The sequence below is a fragment of the Spermophilus citellus genome (assembly GCF_964194105.1).
Source record: "Spermophilus citellus genome assembly, chromosome: 4".
In the NCBI taxonomy this organism is placed as follows: domain Eukaryota; kingdom Metazoa; phylum Chordata; class Mammalia; order Rodentia; family Sciuridae; genus Spermophilus; species Spermophilus citellus.
The window spans coordinates 45,593,024-45,612,455 of NC_138185.1; the positions used below are offsets into that span (position 1 = coordinate 45,593,024).

The 19,432-nt window shown below is 34.3% G+C and overlaps 1 protein-coding gene across 1 annotated transcript in view; it reads right to left on the reverse strand.

The window, feature by feature from the left end:
- RALGAPA2 (Ral GTPase activating protein catalytic subunit alpha 2) overlaps nucleotides 1–19,432 on the reverse strand; it is a 322,071-nt gene that overhangs the window by 177,679 nt on the left and 124,960 nt on the right. The window contains exons 18-21 of the mRNA XM_081292835.1: nucleotides 15,786–15,920; nucleotides 13,544–13,641; nucleotides 8,759–8,849; nucleotides 7,254–7,430 (exon numbers count right to left, since the gene is read on the reverse strand). Coding sequence (XP_081148961.1) covers nucleotides 7,254–7,430; nucleotides 8,759–8,849; nucleotides 13,544–13,641; nucleotides 15,786–15,920 — 501 coding nt within the window. The remainder of the gene's footprint in view (nucleotides 1–7,253; nucleotides 7,431–8,758; nucleotides 8,850–13,543; nucleotides 13,642–15,785; nucleotides 15,921–19,432) is intronic.

The following is a 19,432-nucleotide window of genomic DNA, read 5'->3' on the forward strand; positions in this document are numbered from 1 at the left end:
ATTAAAATTTCCCTCTGTGATTATGATTTTATCAGTAATCCCTTGTAATTTTGTCAAATTTTACTTCATGTATTTGGAGGCTATGAAATTCACATAAATTCAGAGCTATGGCTATTGCCAATAACTTCTGCTTTAAATTTTATGACTAACATCCATATAGCTAGACTAAACCAGTGGTCTTTACTGTCTTACACTATTTGTTTGTTATTAACATAATTATTCCAAAATCATCCTGTTCCTCACTTCATACAAATAGAGGTGGGCTAACTTCTAGGCAATTATCAATCCCCATAGAGAGAGAGAGAGAAAGAGGGTGGGGAGGAAGGGAGGCAGGATAATTTTATATATGTATTTATACATTTTTATACAAATAATCAAAGAAACTAAAGCACCATCTCTGGACCTGAGAAACCAAAGTAGAAAAATTATTTATGATCAAAAAGAAATAAATTTGAAAGGGAACAAGAGCAGATCCAAGAATGGCTGTCAATAGCTCATTATATTAGTGATGGAAAGATCCCAAGGCACAGAAACAAAGGATTTAGTAAGGGTGGCACATGGTATCATGGAAAAGCCTTCCACAGGAGTGCTTTCCCTTCTTAGAGGAAAACACATCTGTAGCTCCCACGGAGCTATCATATACTCAATTAAGGAGATACATTAAAATGTGTGAATATCCAAACTGGACTTCCTACATGCCACACTGGAAGGATAAAGGTACAGAGAGCAAAATCCAAGTATGGACCTTCTGCACTCTGTGACTTTTACAAAAGCCTCAGGAGAGAGGCTCCTCCTCTGACTGTTAAATCTGTAAAGTAATTATAGTAGGAAGAAATACACTGAAGTTCTAATGCTTATGAATCAACATAAGTCTCCAAGTGAACAAGCAGCATAATATGACATCTATTTTTCTCCTAAAGAATGCCATTTTTTTAATCCATTGAAAGAGAAAAAAAATATTAGGTGATTTACATTTTTGTTTCATTCCGTACCCCAACCTTGGAAATGCAGCCATCCAAAAGAGAGATTAGCCCCAGTATTCCAAGCACACAGGAGCACTGCTAGAGTAACAGAGCTCCATGTAAAGGTACACCAAGTAACTCATCAGCTGCATCTTTATACCATCTGCCAAGAAACAGATCCTCATGTTTAACATAACAGTTATGAAAGGATTCCACCCAGAAAATCTGTTCTAATACAGCTTTGCATTCAGAAAAAAAAAAATTCTTGCCTCAATGATAAAAATCCTAGGCAACAGTTAAAATATGTTGAGTTCTTTCTAAGCTTTTGAGATGACTGACTATAACCATTTCTTTAATATTATTGTGAAAATGATTTTAACAATTAAAATGTTTTTGCCTAAAATTATCCCACTGCTGATATAAGTAACAGAACAGATGCTGACACTACTCATATAGAGGGTTCGTCAGTGAAGGAGCATGTAATTAAAAAAAAGGAGATTTGAGAGATTTCAGAAAATTTCATGTTCACCACCAAAATACCAAATACTTTGTTCACTTTCTTTTTCATCAGCAAGATAGAATGCTAACCTAGCATATTTTTGTTTCATTATTATTGAGTGATATGGTGACATTTGAAATTTACTAAAGTAGGAACTCTTTTCTGTTTTTATTTTACTTTATTTGCTGAACTTATCATACATGTATATTTTGTATATTTGTAGTCTTTCATCTAGCACCTTTAAAAGGTATATTACATAAAACAATAATTACAAACAATATTTTGTTGGGTTTGTTTTACATATTTCTTTTTTGTTTATATATATACACACACACACACATATATATGTGTGTGTGTGTGTATAATTCTACTTCAGATTTATTTTAAATTCCAGTAAAATATAAGATTATTACCCCAGAATGTTTATTATATATATGTATGGGTATGTATATGTATGTGTGTGTAGTATGTATCATAATACTATGCTAAAAAGGAAGGAAGAAGAGACATACTAGGATATCAAGTGATGTTTTTATATTTTACCACAATTTAGTATAAATATGAAGTGCATATGATACAATATATATTGTAAGCCCTAGAGGAATGACTAAGAAAAATAATGAATAAACAAAATGTCTGTAGGATCTGTAGTGATATTCCCTTTCATTCCTGTTAATGGTGACTGATATTTCCTCCTTTCTTTTTCCTTGATAAGTCTGGCTAATGGTTTATTAATTGTATCCTTTTTAAAGAACCAACTTTTGCCTTTGTTGATTTTCTCTTTGTCTCCTATTTAATTGATTTTCATTCTTTATTATTTCCTTGCTTCTAGTTACTTATGAGGCCAAAGCCCTATGATCCAATCATTGCCTAAAAGGCCCACCTCTGAACCTTACTACACTGAGAACCATGCTTTCAACATGAAAGTCTGAGGAACATTCCAGATGCTGATAACAATTACCATAATACCTCCGGAGTAATGCACTGGGCACGGGGGCTACCAGTTTGAAATATGACACAGTTTTTGCCCCCAAGAGTTCTCAATGTGGTGAGGAAAAGACATGTGAGTAAATAATTATAAGAGTCAGTGGGACTTAACCAGGTGTAACTTTGGAAGACTAGATGAGAAGTATCTGCATATGGGAAAACCAGAAAGTCTTTGCAAAGGAGAAGAAAAAATTAGTTGAATTTTGTAAGATGTACACACACTTCATGAAGAGCAAAGGAGGTCCAGACAGAGGAAACTGTACAAGGCATGGAATTTGTGGGAAGATATGTAGTATTTAAAATATGTAAAGGGTCACCAGCAAATAATGTTTGTTATTTGGATAAGAAGTATCCCCCCAAAGCTCCTGTATTAATGCAGGAATGTTCAGAAGTGAAATGACTGGATTTTGAGAGCTGTAACCTAATCAATTCAACCTAGTTTATTTATTTTTCATAGCTTTATTGAGGTAAAACTGAAGTACAATAAAATGCACATATTTGCAGTATGTAATTTGATCAGTTTTGACATGATTTGCCATGTATATAACTAATACAATCAATATAAAAAGCATTTCCATTTAAAGTAAGAACTCTTACAAACAAAATTATATCATCTTTCTCTAAACAAACACATGATTTTACCGAGATATCTAAAATTTAAGAATTTATAAATATGGAAAAGATTTTAGCTATGAATTAAGTCTTAGTAGTTGACAAAATAGGTACATATGACTAAGTGGCAATTTCATATTCTAATTTTATGTAGGCTTGAGAGTATCTTTGAAAATGAATTTCTCTTTTAATCTGACAATTATACTAAAGACCAAACCCAAAGGCTCTAATTAAACATGTTAATTCTAGGGCCAGAAAAACAGGCCCAGACTTCAATGATCAAAATGGAGAAACAACAAGTTAGCATTTGGCTGTCCACCACTGCAGCCTCACTCTCCTCCCCTTAAGTGAGCTCCCAATTCCACTGTAGTTACTATTATTATTTTTCTTTATAATATTTCATGACATCAAAACAGATCAAAGTCTGTTGAAAATACTAAAAATGTATGTGATGACTGACAATGCTGGCAAACTGTTCCTACAAAAAACAATTTTAGTGGAAGATAATAGGATATAATTCACAGCTATATTTAAAAACAAAATTGGTAAAGGCATTATTACAAGAAACATTTGGATGCAGAACCATGATAAACACACTAAATAAAAGATAGTTTGAAGGTGATTTGCATATTTATTATTTTTAAGAGGTTAAAACACCTGCAGCTTAGAGCATATGTGTGCCTTGATTCAAGGTATCTACTAAATGCTGCTGTTCTGCTAAACCATGGAATTCTTAAAATTTCTCTGTTTAAAAACATTTTAATTTTTGCTGAGGTTGAATATGGGTAATTTTCTTATGGTTACCTTTCTGATTGGTTGTTTTGTTTTTGTTTCTCATTTAAGAAAACCTTAGTACCTCAAGATTAAATACACATTTTTAAGAAGATATTTTCTTCTAAAAGTTTTTAAAGTTTTCTTTTCATATTTAGGAATTTTATACCTCTGGAACTGACTTCAAACATGGTGTAAGGGAAATATTCTATTTCATTCTTCCCCCATATGGCTAAATACTTGTCCAAGGGATTTGCTGAATAGTCCATTCTTCCCTTGCCAGATCTGGAAAGCCACCTCTATTATATATCATAGTTCCATGTCTGTGTGGATTCATTTCTGCACCTTCTATTCCATTTTATTAGTCTACTTGTAATTAGATCTTACTTTAAACAAATCTCATAGCATTTATCACATTATTTGAGACTATGAGTATAAGCATCATGTATCCTCTTTGTAACCTCTTAAGATAATAGTGACAATGACCTATTCATCTTTTTTATTTCTCGTAGTATCTAAATTAATATTTCTACATCATAAGTTTATCTGCTAAATAAGGGATGATTTGTAGGTAAAGAGCCATAAATATTCTCTGCCCCCAATTTATTACCTTAACAGAACTAACTCTAAGCATGTAATAACTATGTTTTCTTATTTTCTGGACTCTTAATGCTCTAGTAGCTGGGGCCTTGCTGATAAAGAAGAAATTATATTTTTCAGGGTTAACTAATTCCTACAGATAGCAAACATCTCCACGGGGAAGGACAATGCTTCTAATGTGTAAATGAACCAATAGGGGCTCATCCACTCCAATTACCTACTTTACTTAGCTTTACTGTATCAAGTCAATATACACCAGTTCTAATCTCTCTACAGCCAGGTACCAGGCAACTAAAGACAGCCCCTATGTTCCAGAGCCCACTGAAATTATTCATAGCAGAAATCCTAAATCTTCTGACCCTGCATGACCTTGTTTTCCAGTAAAGATAACAATAAAAGTGGTTACCCATGTTCTGCTCCCTTGCCTCTTGACCAACCCTGGAGATTTCTGATGACGTGGACTCTGTTTCTAGACATCTATTGAGTATAAGCTTCTTCCTTCATGACCATCATATGTGTCTACATATCTTAATATACCTGGCAGTTCATTATTCTAAGTATTTGACAATTGGTAGGGTTATTCAATGAAAAACAGATACATTCATATTGTTTGATTGCTTTTTTTGCATGTCCTAAAGATCAGGCTAACATGAATTTTATTTTGTTCGTTTATGAAGATACTGTTCTCTTAAGAACAGAAAGATAAATTCAGAACTGTGATAATCCTTAAGCCTTATCATCTTACAGTTTGTCCTTTTCACAGATGACAAGATGAACTATTGAACTGAGCATTCTGATTCTATTAGTATTTCAAAGAACTAAGAATTTGAAGGAGTTAATCAAAACATAAGAGTGTATCATATGAATTACCTCACACAAGTTTATTAAATTGAGCTGTCCAATACATACTCTGAAATGGAATCTGAATTAATCTTTCCCAAGGATAGACAAAAGAAATAATCATTCAATTTTCTTTCCTTTCAGTAAAAATATATAAGCCTGGTTCATGTTTGAGTACATTCAACTTAGTGAAAATTCAGACTTGGATCTATAGTACCACAATGATGAGTTCTTCTTGGATAATCTGTATATTGGACCAAGCCATTTATTTTAGGAATGTATTAAAACTCTCTAATAGTTTAAAGGGATTTCCAGTTGTAATTTTAACTACAACACAGTGAAAAACAGCATACAGAACCATAACACTTTGGAAGCCAGTGTCAACTTTGGCACTTATTATCTAGGGGGATAACATGATTTCTCTGTGTCTCAGTTTCTCCATCTCTAAAAGAAATGATAGGACTTGGCCTGTTTACCATTCAGGATCAAAAAGAGTACCTTAAAGTTCTTATTGCATTATTAAACCCATATAAGTTTATAATGCTAGTAGTCAAAATCATTATCTATTATATTAAGAATTTTATGCAATAACATTTTTATAAGCTAATTGTATGAATGTTTCAATATTACTCCATCAAGAATTTCAAAAAATATCAGAGACTTCAGTAAAATTTTCTATCACAGAGAAAACTAAAGTTTTCTTAGTTTTAAAAAAATTGATTTAGGGTAAACCATTAGTCTTTATAATTTTTAAATGATTTTTAGCATTTTAATAACACTTTTTACTTAGCTGGTGCTTTCTAGTTTGCTGGTATAGTTTTCATACAAGGTATCTGTGTCTGAGTGTGAATGTGGATCAGGGAGGTCTTAGCTCTAGTTAACATTTCCCACACTGAGTTCCTCAGAGGACTCATCTCTCCTCACGCTTGTCAAAACAAAAACTCAGTTTCTCCATGGTGTTCTCATTCTCATCATCCCTGTCACACAGATTAAGGAACTGAGACTTTGTAAGGTTTACAATATATGCATGCATGTGTGCACATGTAGATGGGAACAGCAAAAACTGCAGAGAGGTTTCCCTGTTCACTCATTTTCTACAGTGGCCTTATCAGGTAGGAACTATCATTATTCTTACAAAGAAACTTAAGAACAGAGACTAAGTAATCAGCTCAAGATTGCTCAGCAATTCCTTGGCAGAGCCTGGATGCAGATCCAGAAAGTTTGCTACATTGTGCATGCATTAATCTTAGAAACAAAGACTGAAGAAAAAAACTTGCAAAAAATATAAAGTATTACTTTTAGGTTTAGAAACAAAACCAAATGATACATTGTTTGAAGACAAAGACATGTAAAAGTTTTAAAGAAATCAAGGGAATTGATAGAAAAACAAACTAGGATGCCCCAAGAAGGAAAGGAACTTAAGAAGGGCTTCTAGGAACCTCATGGTGTGGATGCTGTTTTAGGTTTTACATTGGGCAATAATATGTCACCAGGGCTCATTTTATTACTATGAAAAGTAACCTACATGTAGGTCACAACTTACACTGTCTGCATCAAATACCTTATGATAAAAAATAAATTATTAGTTAATAAGATATCTAAAACCCTTAACTTATCCTGGACTTATGACATATGTAAATTGAAAAAAATCACTCCTCTATTCCCAGAGTGGAGCAAATTCAATAAAGAATGGCAAATGGCATGAGCACCATCACTTCCTCCCATGGCAGATAGACAGTGCTTATCAACATGACAGCCTTCCTCCCACATCTGGCCACTGTTTCAGAACCCTTTCCATACCAGACTTCAAAAATTCATGACTGATAGTGAACAGGTGGCTGGAAATGCCACTTCAGTTTGGTCGGAGGTGGCACCCTCATTACCACTGTGCTCAGGGATCCCTAGGGTTGAGGCAACTAGGAAACTCTGGAATCTCCCAGCTGTTTGCACTGGTGCCTTTTTTCAAACACACAGTTAGTTACCTGTTAAGTTTGAAGCATCAGTTGGACTCAGTTGTAACCAATGGCGGGTATCAGAGTCAACCACAACATCTGTGGGAGTGTTCAGTTCTGGGTCTTCCTCACAAGTCTGCCATGGGCTCATAGACAGCTCTGCCTCATTGTTATAGCCCAGAGCTGTGTCACTGCTGGTACTATCACCTTGCAAAATAGAAGAATCAAAGTTTGAGAAAACAGCTAGCTGAAGATCAGAATACTCACAATTGCCAATAATGCAAGTAACTAAACACTTCAACAGCTGACACAGCAGGAATTGCTCAGGGACTTGGGCAGAACCTGCAGAACTTGACTGGGGTTCAGATGGGTGTCCATATGAAAGCTCTAGGTCAACAAATTAAATCTTCCAAGGACAGAGCACTCATATAGATACTATGAACTCTGCTATATATCATCCAAGTGGCGTTTTTTTCAAATTGTCTTTGCTCAGTTTTCTTATACACCCCCCAAATTATGCCACGTCCTAAAGTTTTCACCAACAAAATGAAGGTGAGTGAAGGAAGATGTTGATAACTGATTACACCACAAATGCAAGTTTATTTTGCTAAACATGTACATACTTCAAACTTGATGTTTACACTAAATAGGGTTAATCATCTAGAGCCTTTTGGGGATGAATTATCTCACTGCAACAGATTTTCTACTATAGAAACTCTCTCCTTTAAATACTAAAGTTATTAGTATTTAATAACTAATTAAATCATAGTTATACTGACCTATGAAGACTTACAGGGCTATTTATTTAATCTGACGCAAAACAAATCTAAATAGTCTTCCTCCTCAAAGTCTCCTGATCACTTCCTAACAATTTTATGTGTCTACCCTTCCTTCTGGAAGCTCTTTGTATCTTCTGCTGACAGTTCCCCAACCTTATTGCTTCTAATCTGCTGTTTACTTGTAAAGAACTGAAGGTTGTCTCAGTAATCATATGACCAAGTTGTAAGGTCTCAAACTTTATCTTCCACAAAACTTTAAGCCCAAAGAGAGAAGGTAGAGCATAAGATGAGCTCCTCTGCACCCCATCAAGAGCCACTCTGGGTATGTAGGAGTTGTTGAGAAGGCTATTTTTTTTTTAGTATATGATAATATATTTCAGAATTCCAATCAAAATTTTATTTCAAAGTACTTAGGCCACTAACATCAATGTTCTTCTGCACCTTTGTGTTCCTAGCCTTCTGGGGAAGGTAATTTTTCTTCTGGATGCATCTGCTCACTCAAGCTCTCAGTCCCTCTGTGACTCTCATCTTGAGAAAGGTACAGAGTTGGAAAGAAAGGGCACTCAGGTATAGGCAAATGACTAGAGCTTTTTAATTAACTGGATTAACATTATATCATTTTGGGAAAAAGAATATTCCATTTCACAACCATGTCTCTTCAACTGATAAGATACCACTTGAGTTAGAAAGTAAAAAGAAAAGAAAACACATCAACTCTGCAGTGGATGAATGCAGACTAGATTTCCTGGAACTTACTCTTCTGCCTTTCCCTACATTTTCCTTGTGTCTGCTGCAAATCATCCTTCAAGTCCAATTCAGCAGGGCTACTGCTTCTTCGAACTAAGATCTTCAGACAAAAAGAAATATTGCAATTATTACAGGAGAGCTAAAATTTGTAAGACTATGTAAAGTTCCTACTCCACATTTATAAAGAAAAAGAAACAATAATAGCAACAAAACATTGAATGATATTTTCCATTTGAAAGATGTGTGTTCAACAATTATATATTACTGAATTATATATTATTCAAGACCTGAAACTTTAATTTCTATCCTCTACTTTGTCAACTGACATCCAATTAAAATGGATCTACTAAGAAGGGATGCCAAATTATATGGAAGAAATTTATTTTAAGCCCTATTTGTTCCTCTGGTCAAGCACACATACACAGTGAACACAATTCTCCAGAAGGCCTAACCTACCCACAAATGATGAGTGTGCAGGCAGGTAAAGTGCAAACTCCTCCCAGATTACAAAAGATCCACTTCGTGCCCTTCTAGTTAAAAGTGCCACAGACATTCCTGAGCACTGCTTAAACACTGAACCTTATGTGAAATACGGAGCACTAAAAAATCATGAGGCAATCTGCATCCTCTAAAATCTGATAATTTGCTTGGACAGACAAAACATACACAAATTACACAAAATAACTACAATGTTCATAAGCAAAATATGCAAATAAATTCTCTCTGATAATTATGTAAAATAAAGTGTTACCTTATTTGGCTGACAGTTACAGGACAGCTGTTCAAGAAGGCAATAGACAGGAAGTGGTAGAGGGAAGGCAGGAGGGGATTCAAGGCAGGAAGCACGGAGTGGTAATCAGCAAGTTCTATGTGCAGGAAAAGAAGCTGATTATAGCAGGCCATGCAGGGAAGCCACGTGAAGAAGGAAACAGGTAAGAAGAAAAGCAGACCTTCTAAAAGAGGCAGCTGCCAGTGGGCCTTAACATGAGGTTTTTGGACTTTTGGCCTAATAGTAATAAAATGAGCTACTATACATTCTAGATAATAGCTCACTGCGATTAAAATCCTTACTGGAAAGACAAGTAGTTATCTGTGGAATAGATTAGAATGAAGAAGAAAATTGCTATAGAATGGTTATGATGATTCAGGAATGAGGGGATAAGGTTTCTGATAGTGGAAAAGGAGAAGAAAATAGAAATAAAAATGCTACAGGATGACAGGTTAGAGCTTATGATCAAGTATATATAGGAGTGGAAGAAAATTAAATTATAAAAGGGCAGAGAGCTAGGGGACAATGAGAAAGATGGTGACAAATGGAGAGAGGGAGGGAAGTGTAAAGAAAGGAAAGAAAGAAGGAAGGGAAGAACTTGAGAAAGTTTCAGACATTTTAAGTTTTTATCTTTGTGCTGAATATTCAAAGAGAATATCTTATAAGTAGGGACCAAAAATCCAGCATTGGTGAGATAGAGAATAGAGCCAGGAATAAAGACGTAAATTTAAGGGTCTCCATTGCAGAGGGTATTTGGGGGGTGGGGGAAGGACAAACAATCTGGGATTTAATTAACCAATTAAAGGAATAGATATTAAATAAGCAAACAAATTTTAAAAAGGGGACCAAGAAGTATAATGAAAAGACAGAATGATTACTAAACTAAAAGGATATAGTCAAATGAAATACTTAGGAAGATTAACGTTACCCGAAAAGAAAGTATTACAGTACTACACACACTAAGTAGACAGGACAGCTCCTTAATTGCAAAGCAGAATGTGAACTTTTTTGCTTTGGACTGCATGAAAGAAAAACACCCCACAACTTTAGAACTAGATCTAACATAAAAATTTTGGTTGCAATTTAGGGCTCACAGGAAGTAAACCTCCAAGATATCCATGTGCTCTCTCAAAAGTGACCAGAAAACAGGGTACCGAAATGGGTCTATTGTGAGGGCAAATCCAATATTACCTTTGCCAGTGGCAAAAGAACCAAGATTCCAGGATCAAAATAACACTCCCTGACTCATAGAAGACTAAATGCTAACACTGTCCTGGTGAACATTCATCTACTTAGACTTCTGGGTATTCTTCAGATTAAAATCAGTCAGCTACTCACAATCAAAAAATCACCAAGCAGCAAAGGAAATAAATCACTAGGCCTAAGAGTCTTAAAATCAACAACTATCAGATTTCAGATAATCAAATAAAGATTTTAGAATTACAATTTGTGAATACTTTAAAGGAATAAAAGATGGGAATCATAAAAATGATGAAGCAATAAGAGATTATGAGAAATTATAAGATACACTTGAAAAGAATCAACTTAAACTTTGAAACAAAATATATACTTGCTGTGCTAAAAAAACTCATTGGAAATATTAAAGAGTAGACTAAAGAGAGAGTTATTGAACCAATGAAAGACAGAGCTAATGAAATGATCAGAATGTACGCAGAGGACCAAAGAGAATGGAAAATATGAAGCTTAAAAGCTTAAGAAACATGGAAAAAAGAATGAGAAATTCTAATATATCTATCCATAATTGTAGAAAAGAGAAGAAAGAATGAAAAAGTGGCCATATTTGAAAAAATGATTATCAAGAATGTTCCCAAATGACAGAAGACAAGCATGCAGAGATGAGTGGTGCACAGCACATACCAAAAAGGACAACTGTATAAACCCAAAGAAACCCATACCTAAAAATATATTATAGGGAAATTGAAGGATAAGGACAAAGAATAGCAAGAAACAACAACTAGAGAGGATGGATAGAAGACTTCTCACTAACAACAATGAAAAGACAAAATACAACAGAAACACAGCTTCCTCTAGAAAAGAAGGGGGCTAAGGAAATGAGAGAAGAATAGTAATTAAAACACTGTGGTATTGTCAGAGAGACAAAACAACCAAAAAATGAAGATAAATAACAAAACGAAGGTTTACACACCCATGAAACAGCATATCAAAGAGAGGTAGTATTTCAACTCAATAAATGAAAATGGATTCACTAAATTGAGACCTGGGACAAACAATTATTTTGAGGGAAAAAATGAAATTGGGTCCCTATCTTTATTCATATACAAAGATCAGTTCTTGGTGGGTGAAACTCTTAAATATATAGAGCAAAACTCTTATTGGAAACACTTATTGAATAAACATAAGGTAGTATTTGTTTTCCATTGTGTAGCTGAGATTTTTACAAACTTGATAAAATCATATCCATAAAAGTGATGATAGAGAACATTAAAATGAAGGATTTCTGTTCATCAAAAGGTATCACAGAGAGAATGGAAATATAAGCCACACATTGCAAGAAGATATTTACTATACACATAACCAAAACCGGATCAATATCCAGATACAAATAAGAGAAAAAAAGACAATAAGTGACAAAGTAGGCACTGCACAGATAAAACACAAATGACCAATCAACATGGAAAGATTTCAAACCTTATTGGTAACCTAGAAATGCAAATATCTGATGTTATTTTCACCCATTTGGGACTCATAAAAATTTTTGAGTTTGTAACTAGAAAAGTTTTGGCAAAATTGTGAATGGGAATTCTATACATTGATCACAGAAATACAAGTGGTAAAACTACATTGGGAGTTAGGTCTTATCTTATATAGAACATTATTTTATTGTATAATTTATTAATTCCACTCCTAGATGGTCATCATAATGAAAACTTTAAACATGTAGATCTTGAGACACATACAAAAATGTAAACAGTGGCAGTTTTCCCTAAAAACAAAAGCTGGAAACAATCTAAATGCCCATCAACAAAAAAACAGAAAAATATACGATGGCATATTCATATGCCAGAGAAAATTTGATGAATTATTGCTATATGCCAGAATGTGAATAAATCACTGAAACATACAATGAGTGAACAAGGCAAATGTACTACTAATGAACACTTTACAAAAACTTTCAAAAATAAATCATTTGAAGATACATATATGGTGAAACCATAGAACAAAATAAGGAACTGATACACATAAAGCCAGAGTAATGCCACTCTCTGGGAGAGGTAGCAGGAAGAGGGGACAAAGAGGAAACCAAAGCAATAACACAAGAAACACTGCAGTTCTTAAACAGGATGATGGGTTTGTGGGTATGTATTTCATTGTTGAAAAACAGAATATTTATAGGTAAGCTGGTATATGCCCTTTCTAAGCATAAAGAAACAAGGAATTTAACAATGATTATTTTCTAAACAGGAAGGAATATGAAGGCCTTCCCTCTTAATTTTGAACACTTCTGTGACATATATATTTGTATAAATATATACTACATTTAAAAAAATGAACAGGGTCATCTGTGTAAATGAGTTATGGGATGTTTAAATTTTCTTCTTTATACATTGCATTTGTTTATATTTGAATAAAGGCTACATGGGTGGCTTTCCCTGCAAAAAGGAACTGTAACAGACCCTTGTGAATATTCACTTAACTAGTAACTCAGGTCAGATGGTGGCTACTACCCAAAACAACGTCAAGAAGGGGTATCTGAAATATAAGTTCTACAGGCAAATTTGTCTGCTTAAAAATATATAATGCCACATACAGACCAGGCAATAAATTCCATTTTGTGTTCATTTTATTTCACCATTTTTGCACCATGACTATAATTTTACTTAAGAAAACAAGCAAAACCTGAAATGATTTAAAGGTCATTTTGGCTGATAGTCCATCTAAATGGGAAAAATAATTTAAATATCACCATCACCAATAAATTCATTTATTATGCAATAATTTGGGTTTTTTTAAATGACAAACTGATATGCTTTTAAAAATCTTACTGTTATTCCTTCATGTTCTCTCTTCACATGTCCTTTATTCTCCTGAATGGCCCTGAGTTCTGAAGAACTCAAATTCTGTGCATTTTCTACCTTTTGACCTAGAGATTTGGTGGGGGAAGAAAAATCAACAGAAGGAATGTTTCAGAAGGAAAATTAGAAAAACAATTTTTCCATATAAATATAACTATCAAAGTACCTATTTAGAATTGGAACTCTATATAATGTTGGCAGATATATAACAGGTACAACCACTTTGGAAAATAGGTATTATCTTGTAGAGAAAAACATTTTTACTGTAAATTCATTTATTCTATTTCTAGATATGCAATCTACCCTAAGATATATAAAAGCATGAATTATGGGTCTGACAAACTGGCAGCATAAAATGTAGTATATATTTATACAAAACTCAAATGTCACAGAAGTGTACAAAATTAAAAGGGAAGGCCTTCATATTCCTTCCTGTTTAGAAAATAACCATTGTTAAATTTCTTGTTTCTTTATGCTTAAAAAGGGCATATACCAGCTTACCTATAAATATTCTGTTTTTCAACAATGAAATACATAACCATACCCACACTGACAAGCCCACATTAAAGACTTGGTCTCTGGCCCACAGAAGGCCTTGACTACAGAAGGTTCAATGCTGTTCACTGTGGCCAATGGCTCCACTTAGTCATTCCATTAGCACAGGAAACCTTAGGAAAGGTATCTCAAAGAAAAGCTGCCTGAGTTGCCAACAGGTAAACCAACAGGAAGTAGAGAGCAGTAAATTGGCTCTTTAGGACTTAAAATGAAGGCTGACAAGAGAAAGCAGGAAGTTTCAGTAATAAGAAAAGGAATATCGCCACAAATCCCATAAACATTTAAAAAGGCCACAAGAAGATTTTATAAATAATCTGAGGCCAAGAAATATGAAAATAAATATGAACTGAACAAATTTTCAGAAAAACATAATTTATCAAAATCAAAACAAGGAAAATCTGAATAGCCCTATAATTCTTAAAAATGGTTAATTTTTAAGTTCTTTAATTGGTAAAAAGTATATATAGTTATCAATTATAACATGATGTTTTAAAATATGCATACAATGTGGGATGGCTAAATTGAACTAATTAACATATACATTACCTCACATACTTCTTTGTGTGCATGTGAGAGAGTTCTTAAAAATCTACTCTCTTAGCAAATTTTTAAGAATACTATATACTGTATTACAATTATACTATAATTGCCATATTGTACAACAGATCTTTTAAACTTACTCCTTCTCCCTTAAGTGAAATTTTTAAAAAATATGAATAATATTTTAAACCCTTCTTGTGAGAAAACTCCAGGAAACTAACAGATTCCCCACATATTTAAGGAAAACAGTGATAATCTTTTTTCCCCCCTTTCAATGGTGAAGATCAAACCCAGGACTTTGGGCATGCTAGGCAAACACTGTGCTTCTGAGCTATATCCCCAGCCCTAATAATAATAATTTTACACAAATCTTTAAAAGAGTATAAAATCTTTCAGACAATAGATTTCCTTGGATTATTTTTTACTACATTTTCTTATTTCAAGAGGATTTCTAAGAGGGAACACTTTTCTACACATTTTATGAGACTAGCATATACTTGATATTAAGAGATATAACTTATTAATAAACAAGATAGATTTGTTTCTTAATTAATTCATGACACTAAAATGGAATGATAAGTATGTTGATACTTTATAAAACTTTAAACACGTGTTTTCACTGTAAAGTATACTATTAACTGTTAATGGGTTGAATCATCTATCTCTCTGTTTTCTCCACCCTATTGCTGCTGAAAGTTGTTGGCAAAACCATGTAGACAAATGCCACTGCAAGTTATTTTCAACCTCAGCAGTGTTTGGAAGTTGCTAGTAAACTTTTCCATTCTCATTTTCAACTTCCACAGCTCCTCTCACAGCCCATTCCTCATTTCCCTTCATGCTGCCCCCCTGCTTTCTACATAATGTGCTATTCCTTCTGATCTTGTCTAGGAATATTTTCTGCCTCCTTCTTACTCTAGTCATTTGCCAAATTTGATATATTTTAAAGAAATATATTAAACAATGAAAAAATTTCATTAGTAGAAACCACATCCTTGTAATCAAAAAGTAAATTCCCTCAAAATATATTCAGAATAAATGTAGGGAAAGGAATACTCTCTGCAGTTCCCCACCTCCAACCAGAATCTACATTCTGAATCAATAACTGAAGAAACCGCACCTTGAGAAGAATCTGAGCACAGTGGCTCAGTGATGTCAGATGTGCTGCTGCTCCGGAGGACCTGTTGCTGTCCCACCATGAGATGACCAGACTCAGCTACGGGTACATTTTCTGACTGTTGACACTCCTCCACTTCTGTGAGCATTAACACAAAAAATGAAATGTTGTAGCTTAAGATTTTTAAAAATATTTTCACCATTTAAAAAAACAGATTTAAAGAATTAAGTTTTAGATACTTTTCCACAAAACCTTTGCAGTAAGATAATTTGTATTTATATCATCAAGTTTCCTATCCTTGTTAACACTAATATTCCACTCCAATAATATATTTTCCTTTTAAGTTCTACTCAGCTTTTTATTTTTAAATCAAAGTAAAGGGTGAGAGGGTAGTGAAAGCCACAAAAATTATTGAGAGCTGCAAGTCACTTGAAATTTCAGGGGCAGAAAGGAAAGAAAGATCCAGTAACTTGGGAGATGCACAGAGAGGACAGTTTATATTTGAGGACAGTAGAAAGTCACACACAAACACACACACACACACACACAAAAGGAAGATGAAAGAAAACAAGAATTTCAACTGTTATTCCTTTTACCAGAAAAGTGCACAACTGACCAAAATAAAACTCTGTTTAATGGTGCATATCGCTAATGGACAAAAAGATCTCTTGGTATATTTATAGACCTAACACACATATGACTATAATAAAAATAACTGAGTACTGATTCCTGGATAATCTCCAGTAGGATTATTACTAACTATGTTGCCCTGGAGAATGAGTTTCCTCTTAGCTAATTTCTAAAATGCATAATTCATTTTAATCTCTAAAAGCCACCCAAGGCATTGGGATAACCACTCTACCTTCTCTCTCTAGAGTTAGGGCTTTGAGGTTGTATCATCTTTTTTCCAGGTCATTTTATTTGCCTTCTAACTAGTCACTGTCCCCTTCTTTTTGTCACCCTCGTATGTGTGCTCCAGAGAGGTGCCTCTAAAACAAAGATCTGTCTATACCACTCCTCTTAAAACCCTGCGAGGCCTTCTATCATCAGGGGGTCAAATCTGTGCTCGCTGGGGTAAACAGAGTCTTCTAGATTATATTATCCCACATAATGACCCCCCCTACTCCCCACAAAGAACTGGTAATTTCTTTATTCTCAGCAACAGGACCAACTTGACACCTTCTGCTCTCTTCCTCCTGCTATTCACTCCCTATGTTAACCCCAGCCATGTTCCTTTGCCCCTCCTGTCTATGCTACTATGGGCACATCCCCCTGTAGGTCTTGCTTTGTGGCCACGCATGTAAGATCCATCGCTCTGTTCCTTAGCACACTCTATATTCACTGATGTAGTTATAAAACTTTACATCCACATAATCATGACACCATATTTTCCAAATTTTTTAATCAGGTAAAGTTTCACTGCTACTAAGAAAAGACTGATTAAAATTCAGTCTGTATTATCTTACCTGGCTGTGTCACCCAGTTCCTCACTAGAAATGTATAGCCCTTTCTATACTCCAAGCCATAAGTCAAAGTGATGGCTCACCTCAACCAAGAAATGGTATAAATGATGATTCTAAGTTTAACATGCAGGAATTCTACAAAGGGTTGCTGCTTTATTTTTTCTATCCAAATGAAAATTCCATTTACTATTATATTGATACAATTACAAGACTTCAAAACTATGAAATTGGTGGGATAGTTCATTTAAGATTCAAAGTTCTATACTACAGTCTAAATTTGGATGCTGATCAGAAAGTGAGCTTGGAGTGTAAGAAAACATAGGCTAAGGTTCCAGGAGGAGACAGACTCATTAAAGTCTCGTTTTCCCAGATTTTCTTTGCCTTCATCTTAAGTAGCCAAGCACTGATGATTTTTTTCCATGGAGAAACACAGAGCATATGTGTGATTTAAAAAAAAAAAAAATTAGCTACACATCCTAAAGCACAAATCTCCTTCTAGTGTCTTCAGCGTTAGACAATCAAAAACATGACTCCATGAGCCAGCCCTTCATCTATCTTCTTTCATTGTTTATTCTAATTATGCAAGATGCAGAAACCTTGTAAGAAGAGAATATATTTGTTAATGAACATTCTTTTAAATCTAATATCAGTAGAGGGCGCCCAAGAGCTTTCTAACTTTCTAAAATATAATTGGCCAGTGCCCATTTTGTGGATAGTGGGAAGAGCAGTGGGTTTTATTCTCTTAATCTGATGCCAAAATTGGTAGATGTTGCTTTCTGGAGTATGAGCAGAAGCAAATAAAAGCCGAGCCAACACTGGCAGCTTCCTTCTAAAGATAAAGAACACCGCCATCTGGTGGGATACAATACAGCCACAGCACCATTCCTTCCAAATTAGAGTGCCCCCACTGGTCCTCAACATAGCAGACGGAGGAAGCGCCTGCCACCACCAGCTGGTCTGTCTTCCCAACAGGCTGGCCTAATGCAGCTTTTAAAGCTTTGTTTTTGCAAAACTGTCAGGAGAAATTTCTCAAATGGAGGAATCCCAAGCTATAGAAATAACTGGAAGAAGCAGGAGTATCAGTGATTGAAGTGGAAGAAAGGTGACAGTCACAATGCCAAGTGCACTTGTTGTATTGTCAGAGCTCTGAGTTACTCCTGTAGTTGACTATCATGAGACAGGGTATGGGAAATTTTCAATTATTCTTATCCCACAATTTAAACCCAATTGCCTGTTTTGTAAGTATACATCATTTCTTGGGCTTTTTTAATTCTTTGCACTAAGTATGCACTCAATCCATGCTTTCTAATATATGGACAAACAGATGATAAAACATGTTCATGAGGCTTTTCTTTTTTAACAGATCTTCTTGGGCTCCCTCTGCTGGTATTTCATTTGTTAAGAAAGGGCAATTTGTGCTAAAGTTGCTCCCATCCTAGTGTCAGCTGTAACAGTCATTCTTTTATAACAAATGCAGGTCATTTTAACACTGATAAGAAAATATCAAGATACAGAATTATGTAATATTCAAAGTTGAAAAATAATGATCCACAATATAGAAAAATTACCTGAAAAATCTTAGATCTAATGCATCTTCTGTTTTGAATGTCACATAATAATTGTTTTGAATCACTTCAAAGAACTAAATTCTGGCTCAATTCACCAATTTATTTACTGTCTCAAAAGCCTAGTTAATCCCAATAACCCAAATTTTAAAAGCACAAACTTTCTTGTCTCTTAATGGTATAAATTTCTCAATACTAAATGCTTTGCTTTCTAAAGCTTTACTCAAAACATCAAAAAATTATCAATAAAGGATTACTTAATTTTTTCCCACTGAGAAAAAGAATCAAGATTTAATGAAACCAAACGTGTAAGCTCTTAATTAACTTTTATTTTTTCCAGACATCTGAATATTTTCAAAGTAATTTGAAAGTTAAGACTTTCTTAATCAATCTTATTTAGTGGAATGAGGCTCATGTTTTACTAATCAAAGTTCCGGGTTCCAATTACCCTTATACAAGGCTGTTTAAGTAAAATGAAGAGTATAATTTCCTAGTTTTAAAATAATTGTACATGATACCAACTTAAACTTATAAAAAGCACAGTAGACATATATATACTCAACATTGAGGCTTCTCACAAGATCAAGCTTTCCAAAAGTGAGTCAGCCCCGGTCCTAACAGA